General features: G+C 42.5%; 1 protein-coding gene across 2 annotated transcripts in view; it reads right to left on the reverse strand.

Annotated features, from left to right (window-relative positions):
• LOC115480205 (cytochrome P450 2F2-like) overlaps positions 1 to 22,043 on the reverse strand; it is a 57,238-nt gene that overhangs the window by 34,191 nt on the left and 1,004 nt on the right. The window contains exons 2-3 of one of the 2 annotated variants that reach the window (XM_030218711.1): positions 16,124 to 16,328; positions 12,265 to 12,427 (exon numbers count right to left, since the gene is read on the reverse strand). In XM_030218711.1, coding sequence (XP_030074571.1) covers positions 12,265 to 12,427; positions 16,124 to 16,300 — 340 coding nt within the window. In that variant the 5' untranslated portion in view covers positions 16,301 to 16,328. The remainder of the gene's footprint in view (positions 1 to 12,264; positions 12,428 to 16,123; positions 16,329 to 22,043) is intronic. The other variant, XM_030218712.1, reaches the window with a different exon arrangement.

The raw sequence follows: 22,043 nt of genomic DNA on the forward strand, positions 1-22,043 counted from the left end.
TTTGCCGCACATCCATTTTCAGCAAAAATATTAAAAAATGCCTTTTTTACAGGCACGCTGAAAAATGGATCAGCGTGCACCCAAAACCCACACCTACACTATCGCAAGCCATTTTTCAGTGCACCTTAGTAAAAGGACCCCTAAATTAGCCTTAGATATTCAGTGCCGGGCTGTATCCAGGTGCTAGCCACCAGAGCTTATTCCACCAAGACCTAAATGTGCCTAGCTAGAGACAACCAGACACCGTGCTTTCTTCTTCCTCTTTCCACACATTTGGAATTCTCTGCCCCTTTCCCTGCATAGTGATCTGTCTCTCAAAAGCTTCAAGGCAAACCTGAAAGCTTAGCTTTTCAGACAAGCCTGTGGAGATTAGAGTTGACCAGAGGTAGCTTCCAGATAGTCAAGTCGAGTCAACCCTTGCTTTTGACTATGTGTTTTAATGCTTTCTTCTATGTGATTGTATCTCTCTCCTTTTTCTGTTTGATAGTTTCTCTTTCCTATCATTATTTGTAGTTCCTTTCCTTTTCTGTGTGTGTGTGTGGTTTTTTTTTTAAAGTTTTGTACACTGCTCTGCTCTGCCTAGGCAGCTAGAGTGGCTAAGCAAACTCAATAAACTATAACTATAGTTATGCTGGCCATGATTGAATATTAGCCTGGACCCGCATAAAAGAGAGGTACCCAGTGGTCCTCCCAATCCCCTTTTGCACAGCTAGACCCCCATTCAACTCCCCACAACTCAGTATAGGTCCCCCGCAATGCTGGACCCCCCCTCCCAACTCACCATTTAGGATAGGCCTCCCTGTGCCTACTTGAAATCCCTGGTGCCCCTAGCTGCTGGCTGTCTAAAATGGCTGCCATGACCTCTCGTGGCAACACCTGTGGTACTTCCAAAGCCCCATGTAAGGGTGAGCTAAGGCCACTTTCTACCACAGCTTTGTAAAAGGACCTCATAGACAAGTGCTCTTACTTTTTGACTGATCCAGTTAAGTTTCATACTGCAGTTTGGAGACCTGTTTCACAGCAGCAGGGTGAGCTCCTGTGGTTTTGAACTCTGAAAATTAATTATTAGCCTGCATATTGCGTGCTTATGGTGGACCTGATTGCACCCTTTTTGTCAGTGACGTGTGCTTAGGCAACCGCTGTGGACTGTGCTCAATTTAATTTGGCATTCTACACTGCTTAGCCAGTTACTTACCTAGCGTAAGATGATTTGCATTATGAAGCAAATTAAACATATGTAAAAGCAGTTCTCATAAAAATTATAAACAAATATCAATTGCTCTGAAGTCAAAATGTACACAAAAACCACCTAAGTAAATGCCATAAATTAAACTGTACTTAAATAAAAACAAATCATTAACATTGTAAATATAAAAATTACATAGTGAGACTACTTAAGTAAATAAATACAACTGTATAATCCATAATAGCCCTGCATTGATTCTGCAGCACCTTAAATACCTATAAATTTAGATCTATTGGGAATTGCTAGTAATTGTAAAATCAGATGAACAGATTGCATAATGCCCTCTTTCAGGCATTGAATATAACCCTGTATCAATACTATGATGTCCTAAATGTATGAGCCTATAAATCTACTAGAAATTGCCCATAGATTCAGGTCCATCATCAGCCATCTATAAGATCTGAGTGGGTGAGGACTCTGAACAGGTAGAGTAGATAAAGGTAGAGAAACTGGGTAGCCGGAAGAGGCAAGAAAGATTTCCCACTTTCCTAAACCTCAAAAGGAAAAGGCTGTGGGGCGCAGACAAAGAAGTCATGAACTTGGGCCTGTGGACATGAAGGTGGGAGTGAACTTCTGGCATGATTCAGGGGGTGACAAAGATTCAGGTCTCCAATATCTTCTGAAACTTGAAATAATTAAATCCATATTTTATTTATTTATTTGTAGCATTTGTATCCCACATTTTCCCACCTATTTGCAGGCTCAATGTGGCTTACATTTGCCGTAATGGCGGTTGTCATTTCCAGGTAACAGAATTACAAATGGTATTGCATTAAGGAGCATACATACATGTTAACATACATGGTGCATACATACATGGTAACATATATGAAACATAGTGTATATGGAACAAATCGTGGTATATATATATACCATATGAATACATACATCATGGTAAAGAATATATTATGGTAGTGCAAGAAGGTTCCTGAGTAATAAATTAGATTGTAACAGACATTAGGTCATCGACTGTAGAAAGGTCCTATTCAGCATAAGGTTTAAAGTGGTAGTGCTTGATCATTAATAGCAAAGAGGTTGAGCAGTCATGTGTTAAAAGTTTGGATTTGTATAGATCGTGTATAATGTTAATATTTAGTATTTAAGATGGATGTTTATTGTAGGCCTTCTTGAAAAGATCTGTTTTCAATAGTCTTCGGAAGATGGTTACGTCTTGTGTTGTTTTTATGGCCTTCGGTAGTGCGTTCCATAGCTGCATGCAGATGTATGAGAAGCTGGTCGCATATATGGATTTGTATTTTATCCCTTTACAGTTAGAGTAGTGGAGATTGAGGAATGTGCGTGATGATCTTTTTGCGCTCCTAATAGGCAGGTCTATAAGGTCTAGCATTTAGGTCGGGGCTTCTCCGTAGTTGATTTTGTGGACCAGGGTGCAGACTTTGAACGCAATTCGTTCTTTTAGTGGGAGCCAGTGTAGTTTTTCTCTTAGGGGTTTGACGCTTTCATATTTCGTGTTCCCAAATATGAGTCTGGCTGCTGTATTTTGAGCAGTTTGCAGCTTCTTGATGATTTGTTCTTTGCATCCGGCATAAATGGCATTGCAGTAGTCTAGATGACTTAGCACCATTGATTGTACTAGGCTGCAGAATACTTCCCTTGGGAAAAAAGGTTTGATTCTTTTAAGTTTCCACATTGAGTAGAACATTTTCTTTGCTGTGTTTTTCGCATGGTCTTCGAGTGTGAGATTTTGGTCAATAGTGACTCACAGAATTTTCAAGTTGTCTGAGACCATGAGAGTGTAATCTGGGGTGTTTATGGTGTTGGAATTGTTTGTGTTGTATTGTGAGGACAGGATGAGACACTGTGTTTTTTCTGCGTTTAGCTTTAGTTGGAATGCGTCCGCCCATGAGTTCATTATTTGGAGGCTATCCAGCTTATAATCGAAAGACAAAAACGCCTATATTGCGACCTAAATCGGGAGATAGGCGTTTATCTCCCAAAAACGAATAACGCGGTATAATCGAAAGCCGAACTTGGACGTTTTCAACTGCACTCCATCGCGGAAGCGTACAAAGTTGACGGGGCATGTCGAAGGCGTGGTGAAGGCGGAACTGGGGCGTGGTTATCGGCCGATCAGAGATGGGCGCCTTTCGCCGATAATGGAAAAAAATATGCGTTTTTAGCGAGAATTTAGGGCACTTTTCCTGGACCCTGTTTTTCCACGAATAAGGCCCCAAAAAGTGCCCTAAATGACCAGATAACCACTGGAGGGAATCGGGGATGACCTCCCCTGACTCCCCCAGTGGTCACAAACCCCCTCCCACCACAAAATATGCCGTTTCACAACTGTTTATTTTCACCCTCAAATGTCATACCCACCTCCCTGGCAGCAGTATGCAGGTCACTGGAGCAGTTATTAGGGGGTGCAGTGGACTTCAGGCAGGTGGACCCAGGCCCATCCCTCCCCTACCTGTTACAATTGTGCTGCTTAATGCTTATTAGTCGTCCAACCCCCCAAACCCACTGTACCCACATGTAGGTGCCCCCCTTCACCCCTTAGGGCTATAGTAATGTTGTAGACCTGTGGGCAGTGGGTTTTGAGGGGGATTTGGGGGGCTCAACACACAAGGGTGCTATGCACCTGGGAGCTCTTTTACCTTTTTTTTTTTTTTTTTGTAAAAGTGCCCCCTAGGGTGCCCGGTTAATGTCCTGGCATGTGAGGGGGGACAGTGCACTACGAATCCTGGCCCCTCCCACGAACAAATGCCTTGGATTTATTCGTTTTTGAGCTGGGCGCTTTCATTTTCCATTATCGCTGAAAAACAAAAACGCCCAGCTCACAAATTGTCGAATAAAACATGGACGTCTATTTTTTTCGAAAAATACGGTTCGGTCTGCCCCTTCACGGACCCGTTCTCGGAGATAAACGCCCATGGAGATAGACGTTTTTGTTCAATTATGCCCCTCCACGTGTGATTTCATTTGTGATTTCGGTTATGTCTTGTTTGAACGGGATGTATATCGTAACATCGTCGGCATAGATGTATGGGTTAAGTCCTTGGTTGGACAATGATTTGGCTAAAGGTGTCATCATTAAGTTGAAAAGGGTTGGTGAGAGCGGTGATCCTTGTGGTACACCACATTCAGGTTTCCATGGTGTTGATGTTTTTGAATTTGAGATCACTTGGTAAGATCTTGCTGTTAAGAAGCCTTTAAACCATCCTAGTACGTTTCCTCCAATCCTGAAGTAGTCTAGGATGTTCGGGAGTATTTGGTGGCTGACCATATCGAACGCGCTGGACATATCAAATTGTAGGAGTAGCACATTGTTTCCAGTTGCAATTAGGTGTTTAAATTTGGTTATGAGAGTGGTTAGCACTGTTTCAGTACTATGGTTGGATCGAAATCCTGACTGCGATTCATGTAGTATTGTGAATTTGTTTAGGTAATTGGTGAGTTGTTTGGTTACCATACTTTCCATTAGTTTTACTATCAGGGGGATGGATGCAACTGGCCGATAGTTGGTTGTGTCATTTAATTTTTTCTTTAAGTCTTTGGGTATGGGTGTAAGTAAAATATTTCCTTTGTCCTTGGGGAAAAGTCTGTGTTGTAGCATGTAGTTCAAATGTGACGTAAGGTCTGTTATGAAGCATTTGGGGGCGAACCTTATTAGGTTACTGGGGCAAATATCCAATTTGAAGTGGGTTTTGGAGAATTTGTTGATTGCTTGAGTGATGGTTTCTTTGGTTAGCAAATCGAAGTCATTCCAGGTTCGGTCTGCTGGGTTTTCACCGGGTGTAGGGTTTTTTATTTTATTTATTTTTGTTACATTTGTACCTTGCACTTTCCCACTCATGGCAGGCTCAATGCGGCTTACATGGGGCAATGGAGGGTTAAGTGACTTGCCCAGAGTCACAAGTAGCTGCCTGTGCCGGGAATCAAACTCAGTTCCTCAGTTCCCCAGGACCAAAGTCCACCACCCTAACCACTAGGCCACTCCTCCAGGCAATCCATAAATTTTTCATGATCAGTGGTATTGAGTGGTAATGTGGATCGAATTTTTATAATTTTTTCATTGAAGTATTTGGCAAGTTGGTCTGCTGATGGGGTATCTGTGCTGGCTGTGGGGTATCTGTGCTGGCTGACTTCAGGGCTAAAAAAAAAATCCCAAGTTTCTCTCTTTATTGTAGATAGGCCCTGTGCACTGCATCCCAGGATGCATAGGGCAGGGTGGAGTGCCACTATTTTGAAGATGACAGCGCCCAGAGGTAGGAGCAAGTGAACATTACTCTTGCCTCCTGTGAAGTATGCAAGTCGGGGGTGGACTTCCACTACCATCAGGGCATGTTTGCGACCGGGGTGGGTGGGCACTCGACTACCAGGGCATTTTCTTTTTATATTGGGGGAAGGGGGAGGTTGAATCAGAAGGGAAGGTTGGGCCAGTGCTCAAAACTATGAGTCAGGTAGGGTTGGGAGGGGGCCATTAGATAACCAGGGTATTTTACAAAAATATATTAGGGAAGGAGGGGGGTTGGGTCAGGGAAAGGGAGAGGAGGAGTGCAGCTAGACACACCTCCTCTCAACCAGCCCTTCTATGCTGCCCTGGACTTGGTGAAAAGTTTCCTGTGCAAAGCTTGCTTGAGAAGCTTTTTTCTTTGGCATAGCTGAGGGGTAATTAATGACCACATTAAAATGCATTTAAATCATTTTAATGCAGTCTGCAGTAATGGTTTCAGTGTGAGTTAAAACACATGCTGAAACCATTTGAGCATTTGGTGCATAATAAAGTGCATGCTAACCTGGTGTTATCCCTACATTAACATCGGTAGCAATTTTGAGCATCGGCTCCCCAGTATGGCAATATTTATGTACTTATAAATTTAGGTTAATACTCTTTCTCTTTGTTTGTTTGTCTCTCTCTCTCTTTATACATTGCCTACTGTTTTCATAGTTCTTTTTGTGTCAGTAAATTTGGTTTGAAATAAATACATTCAAGTTTGGACTATTTTTATTTTGAGTGAAGCAACAGAAAGTATGAGCACATAGGCTTGGCCTACTATAACCTGATTTCAGATCCTACAAAGGATCACTTTTCAGTGCTGCTCTGAAGATGAATAACCCTACCTCTATATGGAAGGTCCTTAATAAAAAGAGGGGCTTCATGGGCAGTGAGAAACCAAGGAGCTTCAGCTTTAATTCAGGAAAGGCAATTTTAGAAAGTTAGAAACCTCCAGGACAGGAATAGAAAGAGAGCAATCTTAAGGAGCGAGATGGCGAATGGAACTTTTGCATCCATGAGAGTCAAGTGGGTGGGACTCTGAACAGGTAGAGTAGATAAAAGAAGAGAAACTGAGTAGCTACAGGAGGCAGGAAAACTTTCCCACCTTCCTAAACCTCAAAGGGAAAAGGCTGTGGACATAACTTGGGCCTGTGGACATGAAGATGGGAGTGAACATCTGGCATGCTTGAAGACTGCCCACCCTTGTGGTACTTATGAGTTCCAGCTGTTGGAGCTCTGCAATTTTATTTATTTATTTATTTATTGCATTTGTATCCCACATTTTCCCACCTATTTGCGGGCTCAGTGTGGCTTACAATACATTGTGAATGATTGTAAGCCACACTGAGACCGCAAATAGGTGGGAAAATGTAGGATACAAATGCAATAAATAAATAAATACATAAAATTGCAGAGCTCCAACAGCTGGAACTCATAAGTACCACAAGGCTACCGGTAGTGGTCATGCCAGCCATTTTGGATAAAGAGCCACCATGGGCAGGAACAAGTGGGCATCGCTCCTGCCTTCAGGACCCCACTGGACCACTAGGAGTCTTCAAGGGAGTCCCAAGTGGACCTACAGGAGTGGGACAATTGGGAGTTAGGCTCGGTCATCCATTCTTGCCATCGGGGGGATTAGTGGTAATAATCTAGATTACTGTCTGTTGCCCTCTAGCTCACACTGTGTAAACATATCATCTGATCCTTAGAACATCTGCTGTCCTTTAAATGACTCTTGTATTTTGTACATGCTTTGTTGCTTTATTTTATATGTGTTGCTTTGTTCAAATCATGCAGTATATGTGTGATCGCTATATGCTCACTGAGGGGAAAACCCATAAAAGGAATTAAGAAAAGCATGCTTGTCTCGGTTATTGCCAGCTGACTCAAACGGGCAGTTTGTGAATCAGGAAAAAAACACCATCATTTAACAAGGTTGCAAAGTTTCAGAAGTCAAAGTCTCATCTCCAGAGCTAATTAGTTTCCAGATAATTCCCCTAACACCACTCCTGACTTTGCCCAGCCTAAGCTGAATGATGTGACTGAGCCAGGATGTCATCATTTGTTGTGGTGATGTATTGTTATTAGCTGTAATTGCAGTTCATGTTAGAAGAGAGAATGACAACTACAGTACCAGCAGAGAGCAGAAGATATTCAAAAGGGTTTAACTGGGCAGGAGAGTTTTCTGCCCAGTTAAACCCTACCAAGCTAGTTGGCCACCAATATATAAGTGGAGGAGTGGCCTAGTGGTTAGGGTGGTGGACTTTGGTCCTGGGGAACTGAAGAACTGAGTTCGATTCCCGGCACAGGCAGCTCCTTGTGACTCTGGGCAAGTCACTTAACCCTCCATTGCCCGCTGCATAGAGCCTGCCATGAGTGGGAAAGCACGGGATACAAATGTAACAAAAAATAAATAAATAATATTCAGCAGCACTTAACTGGTTAGTGCCACTGAATATCACTGCTAACTAGCCATCCCCTAACTGGTTAGGTTAGGGACAGAGCTTGGGTGAAAAAAACAACTTAGCTGGTTAGCAGCAATATTCAGGGGCCCTTTTACTAATCCACTTAGGCGCCTACGCGCACCCAATGTACGTCACTTTAGAATTACCACCCGGCTACTGCGTAACCCAGGCGGTAATTTCATTTTTTATGCATGTCCACTGCACGTGCTGGAAACATGTTTTTTACTTTTCGGCGCACGGCGCTAACTGGGCAGTAAAAGGCATTCTACTTGCGTAGACCATTACTGCCTGGTTAACGTGTGGGACCTTACTGCTAAGTCAATGGGTGGCGGTAAGGTCTCAGACCCAAAATAGATGCGCACCAATTTTCATTTTCCCGCACGTCCATTTTCGGCCAAAATTTTAAAAAGGCATTTTTTTACAGGTGCGCTGAAAAATGGATCTGCATGCATCCAAAACGTGCAACTACACTAGCACAGATCCATTTTTCAGTGAACCTTAGTAAAAGGACCCCTCAGTTCATTAACTAAGTAGGCACATGAATTTAGGGCAGCAAAACAGCTGTCCTGACTTCACCGGCATTGAGTATCTGGGGTTAGATCAGACCATGGCTGGAAGTTATGGCAAGGCCCCAAAAAATAGAGATTATGCTTTCAAATTGTTTGTTTTACTCTCAGGGCAGTGTTTCCAAATTTGTTAGCTTTGCGTATATGGTGACTGTAATAAATCACACTCCTATGCCAGATTTGTGGAGTTTGACCTCAGCCTCTCAAATTTACTTCTAGCGCTCACCTTAATATTTGCTCTGTGCACTATGCACTGGAATTCATAATCTGTAATTTGTATGAGCAAGCTACCCAGGTTCATTTTGAAATTCTTTTTGACCTCTTTCTTTAGGGGAAGAGGGTGTGTGGTGGGGATACAGTAGTCTCCAAATGAATTTTTTTGAATACTGTCACAGTAGTGAGTGAGCCTCACTGCTAATGCATAGTATGTTAGGTATGACCTCAGTTTTTCAAATATATTGATAAAGGGCAATTCTATAACCGGGCAGCTACATTTACATGCCCCATGCACATGCAAATGTACAGCATACCAGCACTTTCAAAAGTAAGTGTAGACTTACAAGCATCTCAATAAAGATATAGATAAAGATATATTGGAATTAGAAAAGGTATAGAGAAGGGCGACAAAAATGATAAAGGGGATAGGACGACTTCCCTATCAGGAAAGGCTGAAATGGGTTGGGCTCTTCAAAGTTATACGCATTGTTATGGAATATGCTTTGATTTCTGAGCGTAAATCTTGGCACAACATATAGAATCCGGGGGTAAGTGCTAATATTCAGCGGAGATAACCGGCTATCTCACATTGAATATTAGCGGTTAGCTGGCTAAGCGCTATTCAACTGACTTGGAGCCATTCCTGGCCAGTTAAATAGCGCTGAAAATTGGGGCCTTAGAGTATAGGTTATGTTAACTCACTTGAACAGGGCACAAATGACATGATATAAATAGTTATTTATTGTCTCATCATGGCTGCTTGTTTCCTACTTTTTACTTCTAGTGTCTCCACTTATTTTTGGTTGATTTACTATGGTCCATTCCTACTTTTACTGACTTTGCTGTGAGCTTTATGTAGGGTGGCTTGCTTCCTCCTGGTTTTATATAATTAGGGTAGGCATAAAAATATATATGCATCTGGGAAAAGTATAAGCAGACTCAAGAAATATGCACATTGGTTATGAACACTGTTCCCTCTAACCTGAGTGGGGGTCCTCCACCTACAGCCCTGCCAGTGGGTGGTGCTGTTTCACTATCACACTTTCAATAATGAGGGTCAGGCAAGCTCTGCAGGACTCCAGGGAACCTGCTTGTCTCTAGCCATTGAAAACATAATAGTGACGTGCCGCCCCCTGCTGGCAGCAATGCAGTTGGAGGACTCCTGCTCAGCTTAGAGGGAACAGTGGTTATGAAATACATTAATCTACGCACTTACTTGCATATACTGCCTGAACATTTACAACTGCTCTCAAGCAGGTGTACTGTCTATGCCTTCAATGTAAGTGCTGTTTCTGCTGGATTTGCATTGGTATTTTTTAAAGTCGTGATAGGCTTCTATGTATCTTCATAAAACAGGGCCAAAACAAGCAATTTCTTCCTAATTAACCTGCTATAGAAGGTTAATTAGATGCCGTAAAGATCTGTGCTAAATGCCAATTCTATAAAGGTCTCTTAACACTAAGCAAGCTTTACAGAATAGTGCTTGGCGCAGATTCCCATGCCCAACTTTGGTTGCAAGGATATACGACTGCTGGTGTAAATGCTAGTGCACAACTAATTTCAGTTGGGCGCATGAATGACCCTATTCTATAACACAGAACTTAAATATTGGGAATGCTCCTGGACACTCCCCCTTTTGAGTTGTGCATGAGACAATTTAGGTGTGCAGTGTTTTCAGAATAGCGCATAGGCAAGATCTGTGTGTAAGTCCTAATTAGTGCCAATTAATGTCAATAGTTGATTACTAATTAGCTTGTATGTAGATCTGAGATCTGCACTCAAATTTGGGTGATCCTGGGGTCTATGTATTATAAGAAGATGGGCAACCAAACTGCATACAAGGAACACATGCTATTCTCTAGCCAATCACCCTCACATTAGTTTTTTTCATACCTATTTTCATAATCCTTTATAGATTGCAATTTGTACACCACTTGGCCTTGCCTGTCAGATAAGGCAGTAAAGAGGGGTATAATCGAACGGCGCCGGCCATCTATATGGCCGGCGCAGCAAAGAGCAATCCCGAACCATATTATCGAAAAAGATGGCCGGCCATCTTTCATTTCGATAATATGGTTGGGGCCGGCCAAATGTCAGAGATGGCCGGGTTTGAGATGACCGGCATCGGTTTTCGCCGATAATGGAAACCGAGGATGCTCATCTCAAACCCAGCCAAATCCAAGCCAGCATTTGTACTGCACTGGTCCCCCTCACATGCCAGGACACCAACCAGGTACCCTAGGGGGCACTGCAGTGGACTTCAAAAATTGCTCCCAGGTGCATAGCTCCCTTACCTCGGGTGCTGAGCCCCCCAACCCCCCCCCAAAAAAAAACCCACTCTCCACAACTCTACACCACAACCATAGCCCTAAGGGGTGACGGGGGCAACTACATGTGGGTACAGTGGGTTTTGGGGGGGGGGGTTGGAGGGCTCCCATTTACCACCACAAGTGTAACAGGTGGGGGGTGGATAGGCCTGGGTCCACCTGCCTGAAGTGCATTGCACCCACAAAAACCTGCTCCAGGGACCTGCATACTGCTGTCAGGGAGCTGGGTATGAGATTTCAGGCTGGCATAGAGGCTGGCAAAAAAAGTTAAAAAAATTTTTTTGGGTGGGAGAGGGTTGGTGACCACTGGGGGAGTAAGGGGAGGTGATCTCCGATTCCCTCTAGTGGTCATCTGGTCAATTGGGGCACTTTTTTGAGGCTTGGTCCTAAAAATAAATGGACAAAGTGAAGCTGGCCAAATGCTCATCCGTGCCAGCCTTCTTTTTTCCATTATCGGCTGAAGCCGGCCATGTCTTAACGCCCCCGTACCGCCTCCGTCCTGCCTTCCATACCCTGCGGAAATGCCCCCTTTAACTTTGGCCGGCTCTGCGACGGAAAGCAGTTGGAGCTGGCCAAAATCAGCTTTCGATTATACCGATTTCGCCGGCTTCAGGAAATGGCCGTCCATCTCCCGATTTGTGTCGGAAGATGACTGGCGATCTCCTTCGAAAATAAGCAGGATAGTAAGTTTTAAAAGACATAAACAGAAACATGATTGGCATATTTAATTGGAACAATATATTTTAAACAGATCCTAAATAAAAACATGCTCCAAAGCTACAACTCTAACTCAGTGATGGTGAACTTGAATGAGGCCAATATAATAGTCAAATCATTTTCCATATACATTACAGTCTCCATTATCTGACATAAATGAGAGCGACCCTGTTGTCGGATATGTGAAAAGTCGGATATTACAGAAAAAAAATGCATAGGCCCCTCAAACAATTCATAAACTAAAGCATAGAGTTCCCAATTTTCAAAAATTGTTGTAAAACAAAGATTTTTAATAGAAAGAAATACAGTGACATCACCGGGAGGTGTCTGTCGGATATGGCAGATGGTCAGATTAGCGAAGGTCAGATAATTGAGACTGTACTTAAAAAGCAAATGACATAACTGAAAATGAATGTAAATGTAATGTAGTTTGAAGCAGGGATTAAAGGGGATGGGGCTGTCTTTTTCTATTGGACAATGTCTTACTCACCATGTCCTTTTGTGTAGCTCAAGAACACAGGGTAGTCACCCCTGGCACCAAAGTCCTCTCCTTGATCAATGAGGGCCTCTTTCACTGCCTTGTAGCCACATAGCACTAAAGAAGGCTGGGGACCCATATATATTGTATACACAGAGCCATACTTTTCATGAAGCTGTGAAAGGATATGAAGAAACAGTCACATGGGATTCTCAATGGCAGGAGGATGAGGCAGACTAGACATCATTTACTGTGACCTGTACATTTTGACTTGAGTGAAAGTAACTGAAATTGTTCATGGTGTTCTTTAAGTGACATGGACAAGGCATTTCTTGTCACCTTATTACTATAATTGAATTATCCATCATGAGACCTGTTAGATTAAGGATCCCCCGCATATTAGGAACGTTTTCCAGATTATCTATCAGTAGCTGAATAGTTAGATGCAGTTATTATTATAGATAAAGTTGCTGTTATATTAAAGTTAGACCTGCTATCTGTTGCCATGTGGATGAATAATTGATAGAAATAGAGAAAATGATATCACATAAAGAGCACATGGCGTAGCCAGTCTGCTCATCTATACCAACAACTAAGTTTTGCAAGCCCTTCCATTTCCTTAGAGATGCTCTTTGCTTGTCCCATGCTTTCTTTAATTCAGATACATTTCTCATCTCCACCATCTCTTCTGGAAGATCATTCTACAGATCCACCACCCTTTCCATAAAGAAATATTTCTTTGGATTACTCCTGAATCTACCCCCTTTCACCTTTTTCCTATACCCCCTTGATCCAGAGATTCCTTTGAATTTAAAGAGACTTGCTTCCTGTGCAATTATGCCACAGCAGTATTTAAATAAATCTAGCAGATCTCTCGACTCCAGCCTTTCTTCCAAAATATACTGCGATATTGCGATATTTAATATTGTCCCCATATGCTTTACCATGAAGACCACTGACCATTTTATTCACCACACTCTGGACTAGCTCTGTTCTGTTTATATCTTGAGTGAATCCCTTCAAAAAGGCAGTAAATAAATCCTAATAAATACATTAATAATAGAAAAATATATTTTTCAAGGTACTGATGCGGTCTCTAGAATTGTACACAGTATTCCAAATGAGGTCTCACCAGAGATTTATGCAGAGGCACTATCAACTCCTTTTTCCTGCTGGCCATTCCTCTCCCTATGCAACCAAGCATCCTTCTGGCTTTTGCCATCACTTTTTTCCTACTTATTTGACCACCTTAAGACCATTAGATATGATTGCTCCTACACCCCACTCTTCTTTCATGCTTAGAAGTACTTCACCCCTTATACTGTACTGCTCTCTTGGGTTTTGCAGCCCAAATACATGATATTGATTTTTTTTTAACATTAAATCTTAGTTGCCCCCTCTACACCATTCTTCCAAGTTTCAATACAAGAACATGAGAACATAAGAATAGCCGTACTAGGTCAGACCAGTGGTCCATCTAGCCCGGTATCCTGCTTCCAACAGTGGCTTATCCAGGTCACAAATACTTGGCAGAAACCCAAATAGCAGCAACATTCCATGCTACAAATCCCAAGACAAGCAGTGGCTTCCCCCATGTCCATCTCAATAGTTGACTATGGACTTTTCCTCCAGGAACTTGTCCAAACCTTTTGTAAACCCAGATATGCTAAAGCGCGGGGTACAAATGTAACAAAAAAAAACCAAAACACTGTTACCACATCCTCCAGCAGTGAGTTCCAGAGCTTAACCATGTAATTTCATTGAACGTCCCCTAGTCTTTGTACTTTTTGAAAGAGTGAGAAATTGATTCACTTTTACCCATTCTACCCCACTCAGGATTTTTGTTCAATACAAAATATGGATCAGTTTAAAAAAGCATTGAAAGCTCATTTATTTCTTCAGGCTTTTGGTTCCTCTGATACGTGATATTATTTTAATACCATGTAAATTTTAATCTGCTGTTTGTTTTAATTTTACAGTAACATAGTAATTTTTGTATAGTTTGTTGTATAAAGAAATAATTTTTATTGTTCTGTCCTTTTATATTTTGTATGTGATTTGTTCCCTGCTTAGACTTTTATAGATATAGCAAGTTATAAATAAAGTTTTATTATTATTATTATTATAGACCTCAATTATATCCCCCTCAGCCGTCTCTTTTCCAAGCTGAAGAGCACTAATCTCTTTAGCCTTTCCTCATATGGGAGGAGTGCCATCCTCTTTATCATTTTGGTTGCTCTTCTTTGAACCGTTTCTAATTCCGCTATCCAGCTTATAATTGAAAAAGAAAAACGCCTATATTGCGACCCAAATCGGGAGATAGACGTTTATCTCACAAAACGAATAAAGCGGTATAATCGAAAGCGAATTTGGACGTTTTCAACTGCACTCTGTCGCGGATGCGGACAAAGTTGATGGGGGCGTGTCGAAGGCGTGGTGAAGGCGGAACTGGGGCGTGGTTATCGGGCGATCAGAGATAGGCGCCTTTCGCCGATAATGGAAAATAAATATGCGTTTTTAGCGAGAATTTAGGGCACTTTTCCTGGACCCTGTTTTTCCATGAATAGGGCCCCAAAAAGTGCCCTAAATGACCAGATGACCACTGGAGGGAGTCGGGGATGACCTCCCCTGACTCCCCCAGTGGTCACAAACCCCCCTCCCACCACAAAATATGCCATTTCACAACTTTTTATTTTCACCCTCAAATGTCATACCCACCTCCCTGGCAGCAGTATGCAGGTCCCTGGAGCAGTTATTAGGGGGTGCAGTGGACTTCAGGCAGGTGGACCCAGGCCCATCCCCCCCCCACTTGTTACACTTGTGCTGGTAAATGGGAGCCCTCCAAACCGCCCCCCAAACCCACTGTACCCACATGTAGGTGCCCCCCTTCACCCCTTAGGGCTATAGTAATGGTGTAGACTTGTGGGCAGTGTGTTTTGAGGGGGATTTGGGGGGCTCAACACACAAGGGAATGGTGCTATGCACCTGGGAGCTCTTTTACCTTTTTTTTTGTTTTTGTAAAAGTGCCCCCTAGGATGCCCGGTTGGTGTCCTGGCATGTGAGGGGGACCAGTGCACTACAACTCCTGGCCCCTCCCACGAACAAATGCCTTGGATTTATTCGTTTTTGAGCTGGGCGCTTTCATTTTCCATTATCGCTGAAAAACAAAAACGCCCAGCTCACAAATTGTCGAATAAAACATGGACGTCTATTTTTTTCGAAAATACGGTTCGGTCCGCCCCTTCACGGACCCGTTCTCGGAGATAAACGCCCATGGAGATAGGCGTTTTCGTTCAATTATGCCCCTCCATGTCTTTTTTGAGTTACGGAAACCAGAACTGAATGCAGAACTGAAGGTGAGATTGCACCATGGAGGGATAAAGAGGCATTATTAAATTCTTGGTCATATTTTGCATCCTTTTCTTAATAATTCCTAGCATCTCCTCCTCTGATCCACACTGACTGCTGACCACACAAGTATTTTTGAAAATGCATCTATATTTTTTATTTTTATGAAGCTGTTCCCTGATCTCTTGAACATGGAAAGTCCTTCATAGAAGGCTATTAAATAATTAGACTTACATGTGTGAAGCCACACTGAACCCGCAAAAAGGTGGGAAAATGTGGGGTACAAATGCAATAAATAAATAATAAATAAATAAATATTGGAAAAAATGTGGGAATGATTGGGACATGTTGACTCCCTAATGAAAACCTCACGTGTGGGTCTAAAGAATGAGCTCTAAGTGATGGCTCCTTGAAAATTCAGATAGGAAAGAGTAAGGAAAGAAGACATTGATTGATAATTTTGAGAATACAGACTGTGCAGAAGGAGAAGACAAACACACAACTAAGCAAAGAGCAATTTTACCTTCATCAGGGATTTCACTATATCTTTTGTGCTCAGCTGCATCAAGTTACCAATAAACGGTAGTGGAATTGGACCAGGAGGGAGCTGACTTTTCTGTTTCAACATTTTCCAATACATTAAAGCCAAGTAGGTAGTTATAAAAATGAACAGGATGATGAAAAGCGAACTGAAGTCCATCCTGAGGCACACCAAGTCACCACTGTACCTGAAAGACAAACATTATTCATCTGGAGAGAGTTCTGCACCAAGAACAGTAAATATTCCATGCAGAATAGGGCAATAATGAAACTACCAGAACAAACTCTGCAGGTACATTTTGTATCTGTTGGGTTTGCACCCATAAGGCAAAGCTATGCAGATTATTGCGTCCTGAAAACTTACCTACTGAGATTTGCACCTGCTTTCTCTCTGGGTAATTCTGTCTAAAACATATTTCATAGTTCATCTTTTTTTGATATAATGCAAAATCGTAACACATCTAAGCAGTCTACAAAGAGGGGCATAATTGAATGAAAATGTCTATCTTCATGGGCGTTTATCTCCGAGAACGGGTCCGTGAAGGGGCGGACCGAACCGTATTTTCAAAAAAATAGACATCCATGTTTTATTCGACAATTTGTGAGCTGGGCGTTTTTGTTTTTCAGTGATAATGGAAAATGAAAGCGCCCAGCTCAAAAACGAATAAATCCAATGCATTTGTTCATGGGAGGGGCCAGGATTCGTAGTGCACTGGTCCCCCTCACATGCCAGGACACCAACCGGGCACCCTAGGGGGCACTTTTACAAAAACAAAAAAAAAGGTAAAAGAGCTCCCAGGTGCATAGCACCCTTCCCTTGTGTGTTGAGCCCCCCAAATCCCCCTCAAAACCCACTGCCCACAAGTCTACACCATTACTATAGCCCTAAGGGGTGAAGGGGGGCACCTACATGTGGGTACAGTGGGTTTGGGGGGGTTGGACGACTAAGCATTAAGCAGCACAATTGTAACAGGTGAGGGGGATGGGCCTGGGTCCACCTGCCTGAAGTCCACTGCACCCCCTGAACTGCTCCAGGGACCTGCATACTGCTGCCAGGGAGGTGGGTATGACATTTGAGGGTGAAAATAAAAAGTTGTGAAACAACGTGTTTTGTGGTGGGAGGGGGTTAGTGACCACTGGGGGAGTCAGGGGAGGTTATCCCCGATTCCCTCTGGTGGTAATCTGGTCATTTAGGGCACTTTTTGGGGCCTTATTCGTGAAAAAACAGGGTCCAGGAAAAGTGCCCTAAATTCTAGCTACAAACGCATACTTTTTTTCCATTATCGGCGAAAGGCGCCCATCTCTCCTCGGCCGATAACCACGCCCCAGTTCCACCTTCGCCACGCCTCCGACATGCCCCCGTCAACTTTGTACGCTTCCGCGATGGAGTGCAGTTGAAAACGTCCAAAATCGGCTTTCCATTATACCGATGTATTCGTTTTTGTGAAATAAACGTCTATCTCCCGATTTGGGTCGAAATCTAGGCGTTTTTCTCTTTCAATTATAAGGTGGAAAGAAGACTAAAAACATGAAAGGAGATAAGGGATAATAGTAGCGTATACATGGGGTGGGGAGGGAAAACCAAAACAAGTGGTACAAACTCCTGGCACCCAAATTTGGGCACAGATCCCAGATGTGTACACAAACTAATTAATCAGTTGGGTGCTAACAACTAATCATTGACATTTATTGGAGTTGATTAATACTTCATTGGCACTAGTTTGGATTTGCATGAGCAGCTCTCTATGCACTATTCCATAACACTGCATGCCCAAAATGCTTCATGCACAACCTACAAGGAGTGTGGCCATGGGAGCTGCATGGGCAGGTCAGGAGTGTTCCAAATATTTAGGTGCAGTGTTATAGAATACTGGGGTTAATCACCCAACTTACGTGCCGGGATTTACACTCGGTTTCAGGAAAGCAAAAAGATAAACTGGTCAAGCAGAGCAGTCACTCTGCTTGACCAGTTCATCTTCTTGCTTTCCTGCGTTTTACAAGAGTCTGTTGCACCAGCATTTTATATACCTTTCTTGCCCATAGAAATTTCGATTGTGACCCCTGAGGCAGGTGAGTTGTACCACCGAAACATGGACTGTGCCAGTTCTCTCTACTGATACTGTGAATAAAGTGTAGTCAACCAACATTTTCTGTGGTGGATCGTCCTTTGGCCAGCCTCTACTTTTTCCTGCTTCTACTTGCCAGCTTGAATAGCAGGAGCAGCCATGTTACAAATATATATATGGAAAAAATGAGTGTCACGAACCCAACAGCTTCCACGTGGAAGCAGAAAGTTTTGCAACTTCCACATGAATGGGGTGCCGCTTCCGTATGTAGCTGTCTCATTTTACAAACCTAGATACACAAGCACCACCAGATTAATTAGTGAAGAAGCAATTTTTATTTTGGAAGTGGTAACAAACAATGGGGAATTAAGGAAAATTACTCTCTGAACCCCCCATGTAATTTCATTAAGGATTTCCACATGTAAAGCATGTTTTACATGCAGAAAATGGCTATTATTATAAGGCCTTGATAGGTAGTTCTTGTCTGCTGCCATTAAGAGCTTCTGTGGGCCTTCCATCTCTATGGCTCACTCTTCTGCTGGCAGCCATATTGTTTCCTCTGCAGCTTATATATATTCTGCTTGTACATGGGGGTTCTGTTTTTAAGAACCATCTTGCTCTTCAAGTCAAGCTTCTTCACTTCCATTGTTCTTCAATTTCTACCTGTTGGACTAACTTTCCTGCCTAGCTCCACTGTTTAAACCCTGGTGTCCATCAGCACCTGTGGGCTCAACCCAAGGGAAAGGTGGTCCATGTAGGCAGACAATGTCTGCTTGCTCCAGCTGGAGCTTTCTAGACTGGCCTTGGTGTATTAATTTTTGGCTTAGCTTTAGCCTTGGGCTGGACAAATTCTGATCATGAGGTTTCTTAGCTACTATCACTACTTTATTCAGGATTTATTTAGTTTCGTACCATACTCAGTCTTGATATGCTTAAAAGTCTGAAGTACAGCAAGCTTTCTACAACCTAAAGCAAATTGTGATATAATTTTGATGTCAGAACCAGAAACTTCTAGTAATAAAGGGATTAATTCCATAAAGCAAATTATGCATGTGTGCACATATTTGTGTACATGCCAGATATGTGCTTAAGTGCTATTCAATAGCTAAACACATATCTCCACTAATGTATAGTTTATAGGCAAGCATACACATAAGCAGAGTCTTGGCATCACATGGATACCCTCGGATTCTATATATGGTGACTAAAGTTACACACACGGCCAAATTGTGCATATAACTTAATTGATTAATAAGCTAATCAGCACTCATAATTGACCACTAACAAGCAATTATTGGCACTAATTAGAATTTACATGCCTAACTTGCTAAGCGTATTCTATAAAGTGGCGCACATAAATTCTACTGGGCAGATATCATAAGGGGTGTAGCCATGGGAAGAGCATAGGCAGGTTATGGGCATTCCTATAATTTACGCAGTGTTATAGATTACGCCCAATCTGCGCCTAAGTTATGTGTGGGCTTTTACACCAGATTTTAGTTGGTGTAAATGGCTATGTTTACATTTTAACTGTAGGGACGGGCATTAGGCATATTCTATAAACCACGCAGAAAAAGTGGGGATGAATAAATGGTTTTCCAGTCACCGAAAGGACACACTGGGACATGGATATAATCTAAACTTTATTGGTGTCATCAAAAATGTCAGGATTTTACATGAAAACAGACTCAACATGGACCCATATTTCGGCGACTACTCGGACAAGTGGTATAATAACCCATCTTAACAGTAGCCACATTGATAATTTCCCCCACCCCCTTAGTGTGAAGAATTTCAGTCTCTGGTAACCAGAGCTGATATTATGATGTCATAATGCCTTATTCCACCAGTGCCTAACAGCCAACCTCACCAGTGCCTAACAGCCAACCTCACCAGTGATGTCACAATGGCTTGATTGCCTTATACTTGTTTCACTTTTATTACATATACCAGTGATTTAGATTTCTAAAGATATTTATTTTCTCTTTAATTGGGGGAAATTATCAGTGTGGGCTCCCATTCAGATGTGTTGTTTTACTGTTAACCCCAGTTATTACTTATTTGATTTCATTGGCTAAAATGGGACCTATGCTAAAATAGAACAAGTTACTCGTAAAATAATATGTCTTAGTTGTAGTCTACATTGATGTTCTTTAAAATCAATATGGTGTCTTTTTGTCCTTGTCTGCTCCAGGTCCGGAGATTCTAGCTTTGATAGAAATTCTGGTTTCAGGTGTATTGCCATTAACTGGCAGTACAGATTTACAGGCTTTTTTCATCAATGAGAACCTCAAGGTCAGATGGGCAGTAAAGTCTAGTTGTATATTAGCAATCTATGTCTAAAACTTCCCTTATATACCTGTTTACACTAGTATTTTATAAAGAAAAGTAGGAACCTCCTTTACTTTATAGACTAGGCTCCATCAGGTGCCCTCTAGGGCATCAGGATGCACCACTAGGGGTCAAGGGTTAACATTTTGGAAGGTGGTGGCACTGGAGGCAGGAGTGAATCGACAGCACTCCTGCCTTCCAATGTTTAGAGTTGGGTGGGGTGAAGTTCACCAGGAGCTTCCTAGAGGTGGGGCTCTGAGTCAAGAGAGGTTCCACTAAGACCACCAAGGATCACTTTTTGGGAGTTGGAAGGAGAAAGGTCAAGGTGTCTGTGGGTGATTATTTGGGGGTAGGGGTGGGGTCAGAAGGAGGAGATGAATGGGGGATCTTGGATTATCTAGGTGAAGTTTCACACTTCAACTCAGATAACCTTTTTGATCCCAGCTGCATATTTATGCCAGCCTGAGCTGGAGTAAAGATTCAGCTTTAAAAAAGAGTGAAAAATAGTTTCCTTTTTGTGCACTTTTTTTTTTTTAATATTGGGAACAATTTCTTAATCAGTAATTTGCATGCTTACTCTGCTACCCTTTTGCACAGTGGTTTTATGCTAAATTTCCCATGCTAATATTTCTTGCTGCATTGAAAGTAAGATTAGTTTGGAAAAATGTACTCAAGAGTCGCTCAGCTCACTGCATCAGGGCCTCGGTGGGGGGATATTTCAACCCCAGAAAGTCATTTGGCTATACCTAAATTAAAGCTGTTGGTGCACAGTTCCCCCATCAAGAAGGCATCTGGGGGAGTAGCCGAATGTTTAGAGCACTGGGCATGACATCCAGGGGTGCCTGGTTCAAATTCCACTACTGCTTCTTGTGATCATGGGCAACTTACTAATCCTTCATTGCCTCAGATACAAAAATTAGATGGTGAGCCCTGCAGGGACGTGGAAATACCTCGTATACCTGAATGTACTTCACCTTGATTTGCTCCTGAAAAGATGTGAGCAAAATGCAAATAAACTTTAACAATTTGCATTCTAAAAAGTTGCAAACTCTAGGTGTTGCTAACTCCTTGCAGCTGCCAATACTTCTTACAGTACAGAGTTACCTAAGGTTATGCAAGAAATAAGTGCTACTAACAGCTCCTTTCAGTGCTAAATGAAATCCCTGAAAAATAAAAGCTTCCAACCATAAGCCAGTAGATCACATTCACTTTGCAGTAGATCACAAGCCCTTCACTGTGTTCCCCTGAATCCACTTTCACCCCTCATCTGGCTCATTCCTATCAGTCTCTGTCTCTCTTCCAATTAATTCCTAGCAGTCTCTCTCTTCCCCAATTCCCCTGGACTGTCCCCAGCAATCTTTCCTTCCTAGCCTCCTGTTGCAGTCTGCCCCCCCCCCCCCCCCAAACCAAAGTCCTCACTGGACTCTACTTCTACGTTTATTCCACCAATTATTCACTCAGACCCCTAATGCCTTAGTCTGACATACTTCAAACTAACCCCAAAAT

Source organism: Microcaecilia unicolor, chromosome 11, assembly GCF_901765095.1.
Source record: "Microcaecilia unicolor chromosome 11, aMicUni1.1, whole genome shotgun sequence".
Classification (NCBI taxonomy): domain Eukaryota; kingdom Metazoa; phylum Chordata; class Amphibia; order Gymnophiona; family Siphonopidae; genus Microcaecilia; species Microcaecilia unicolor.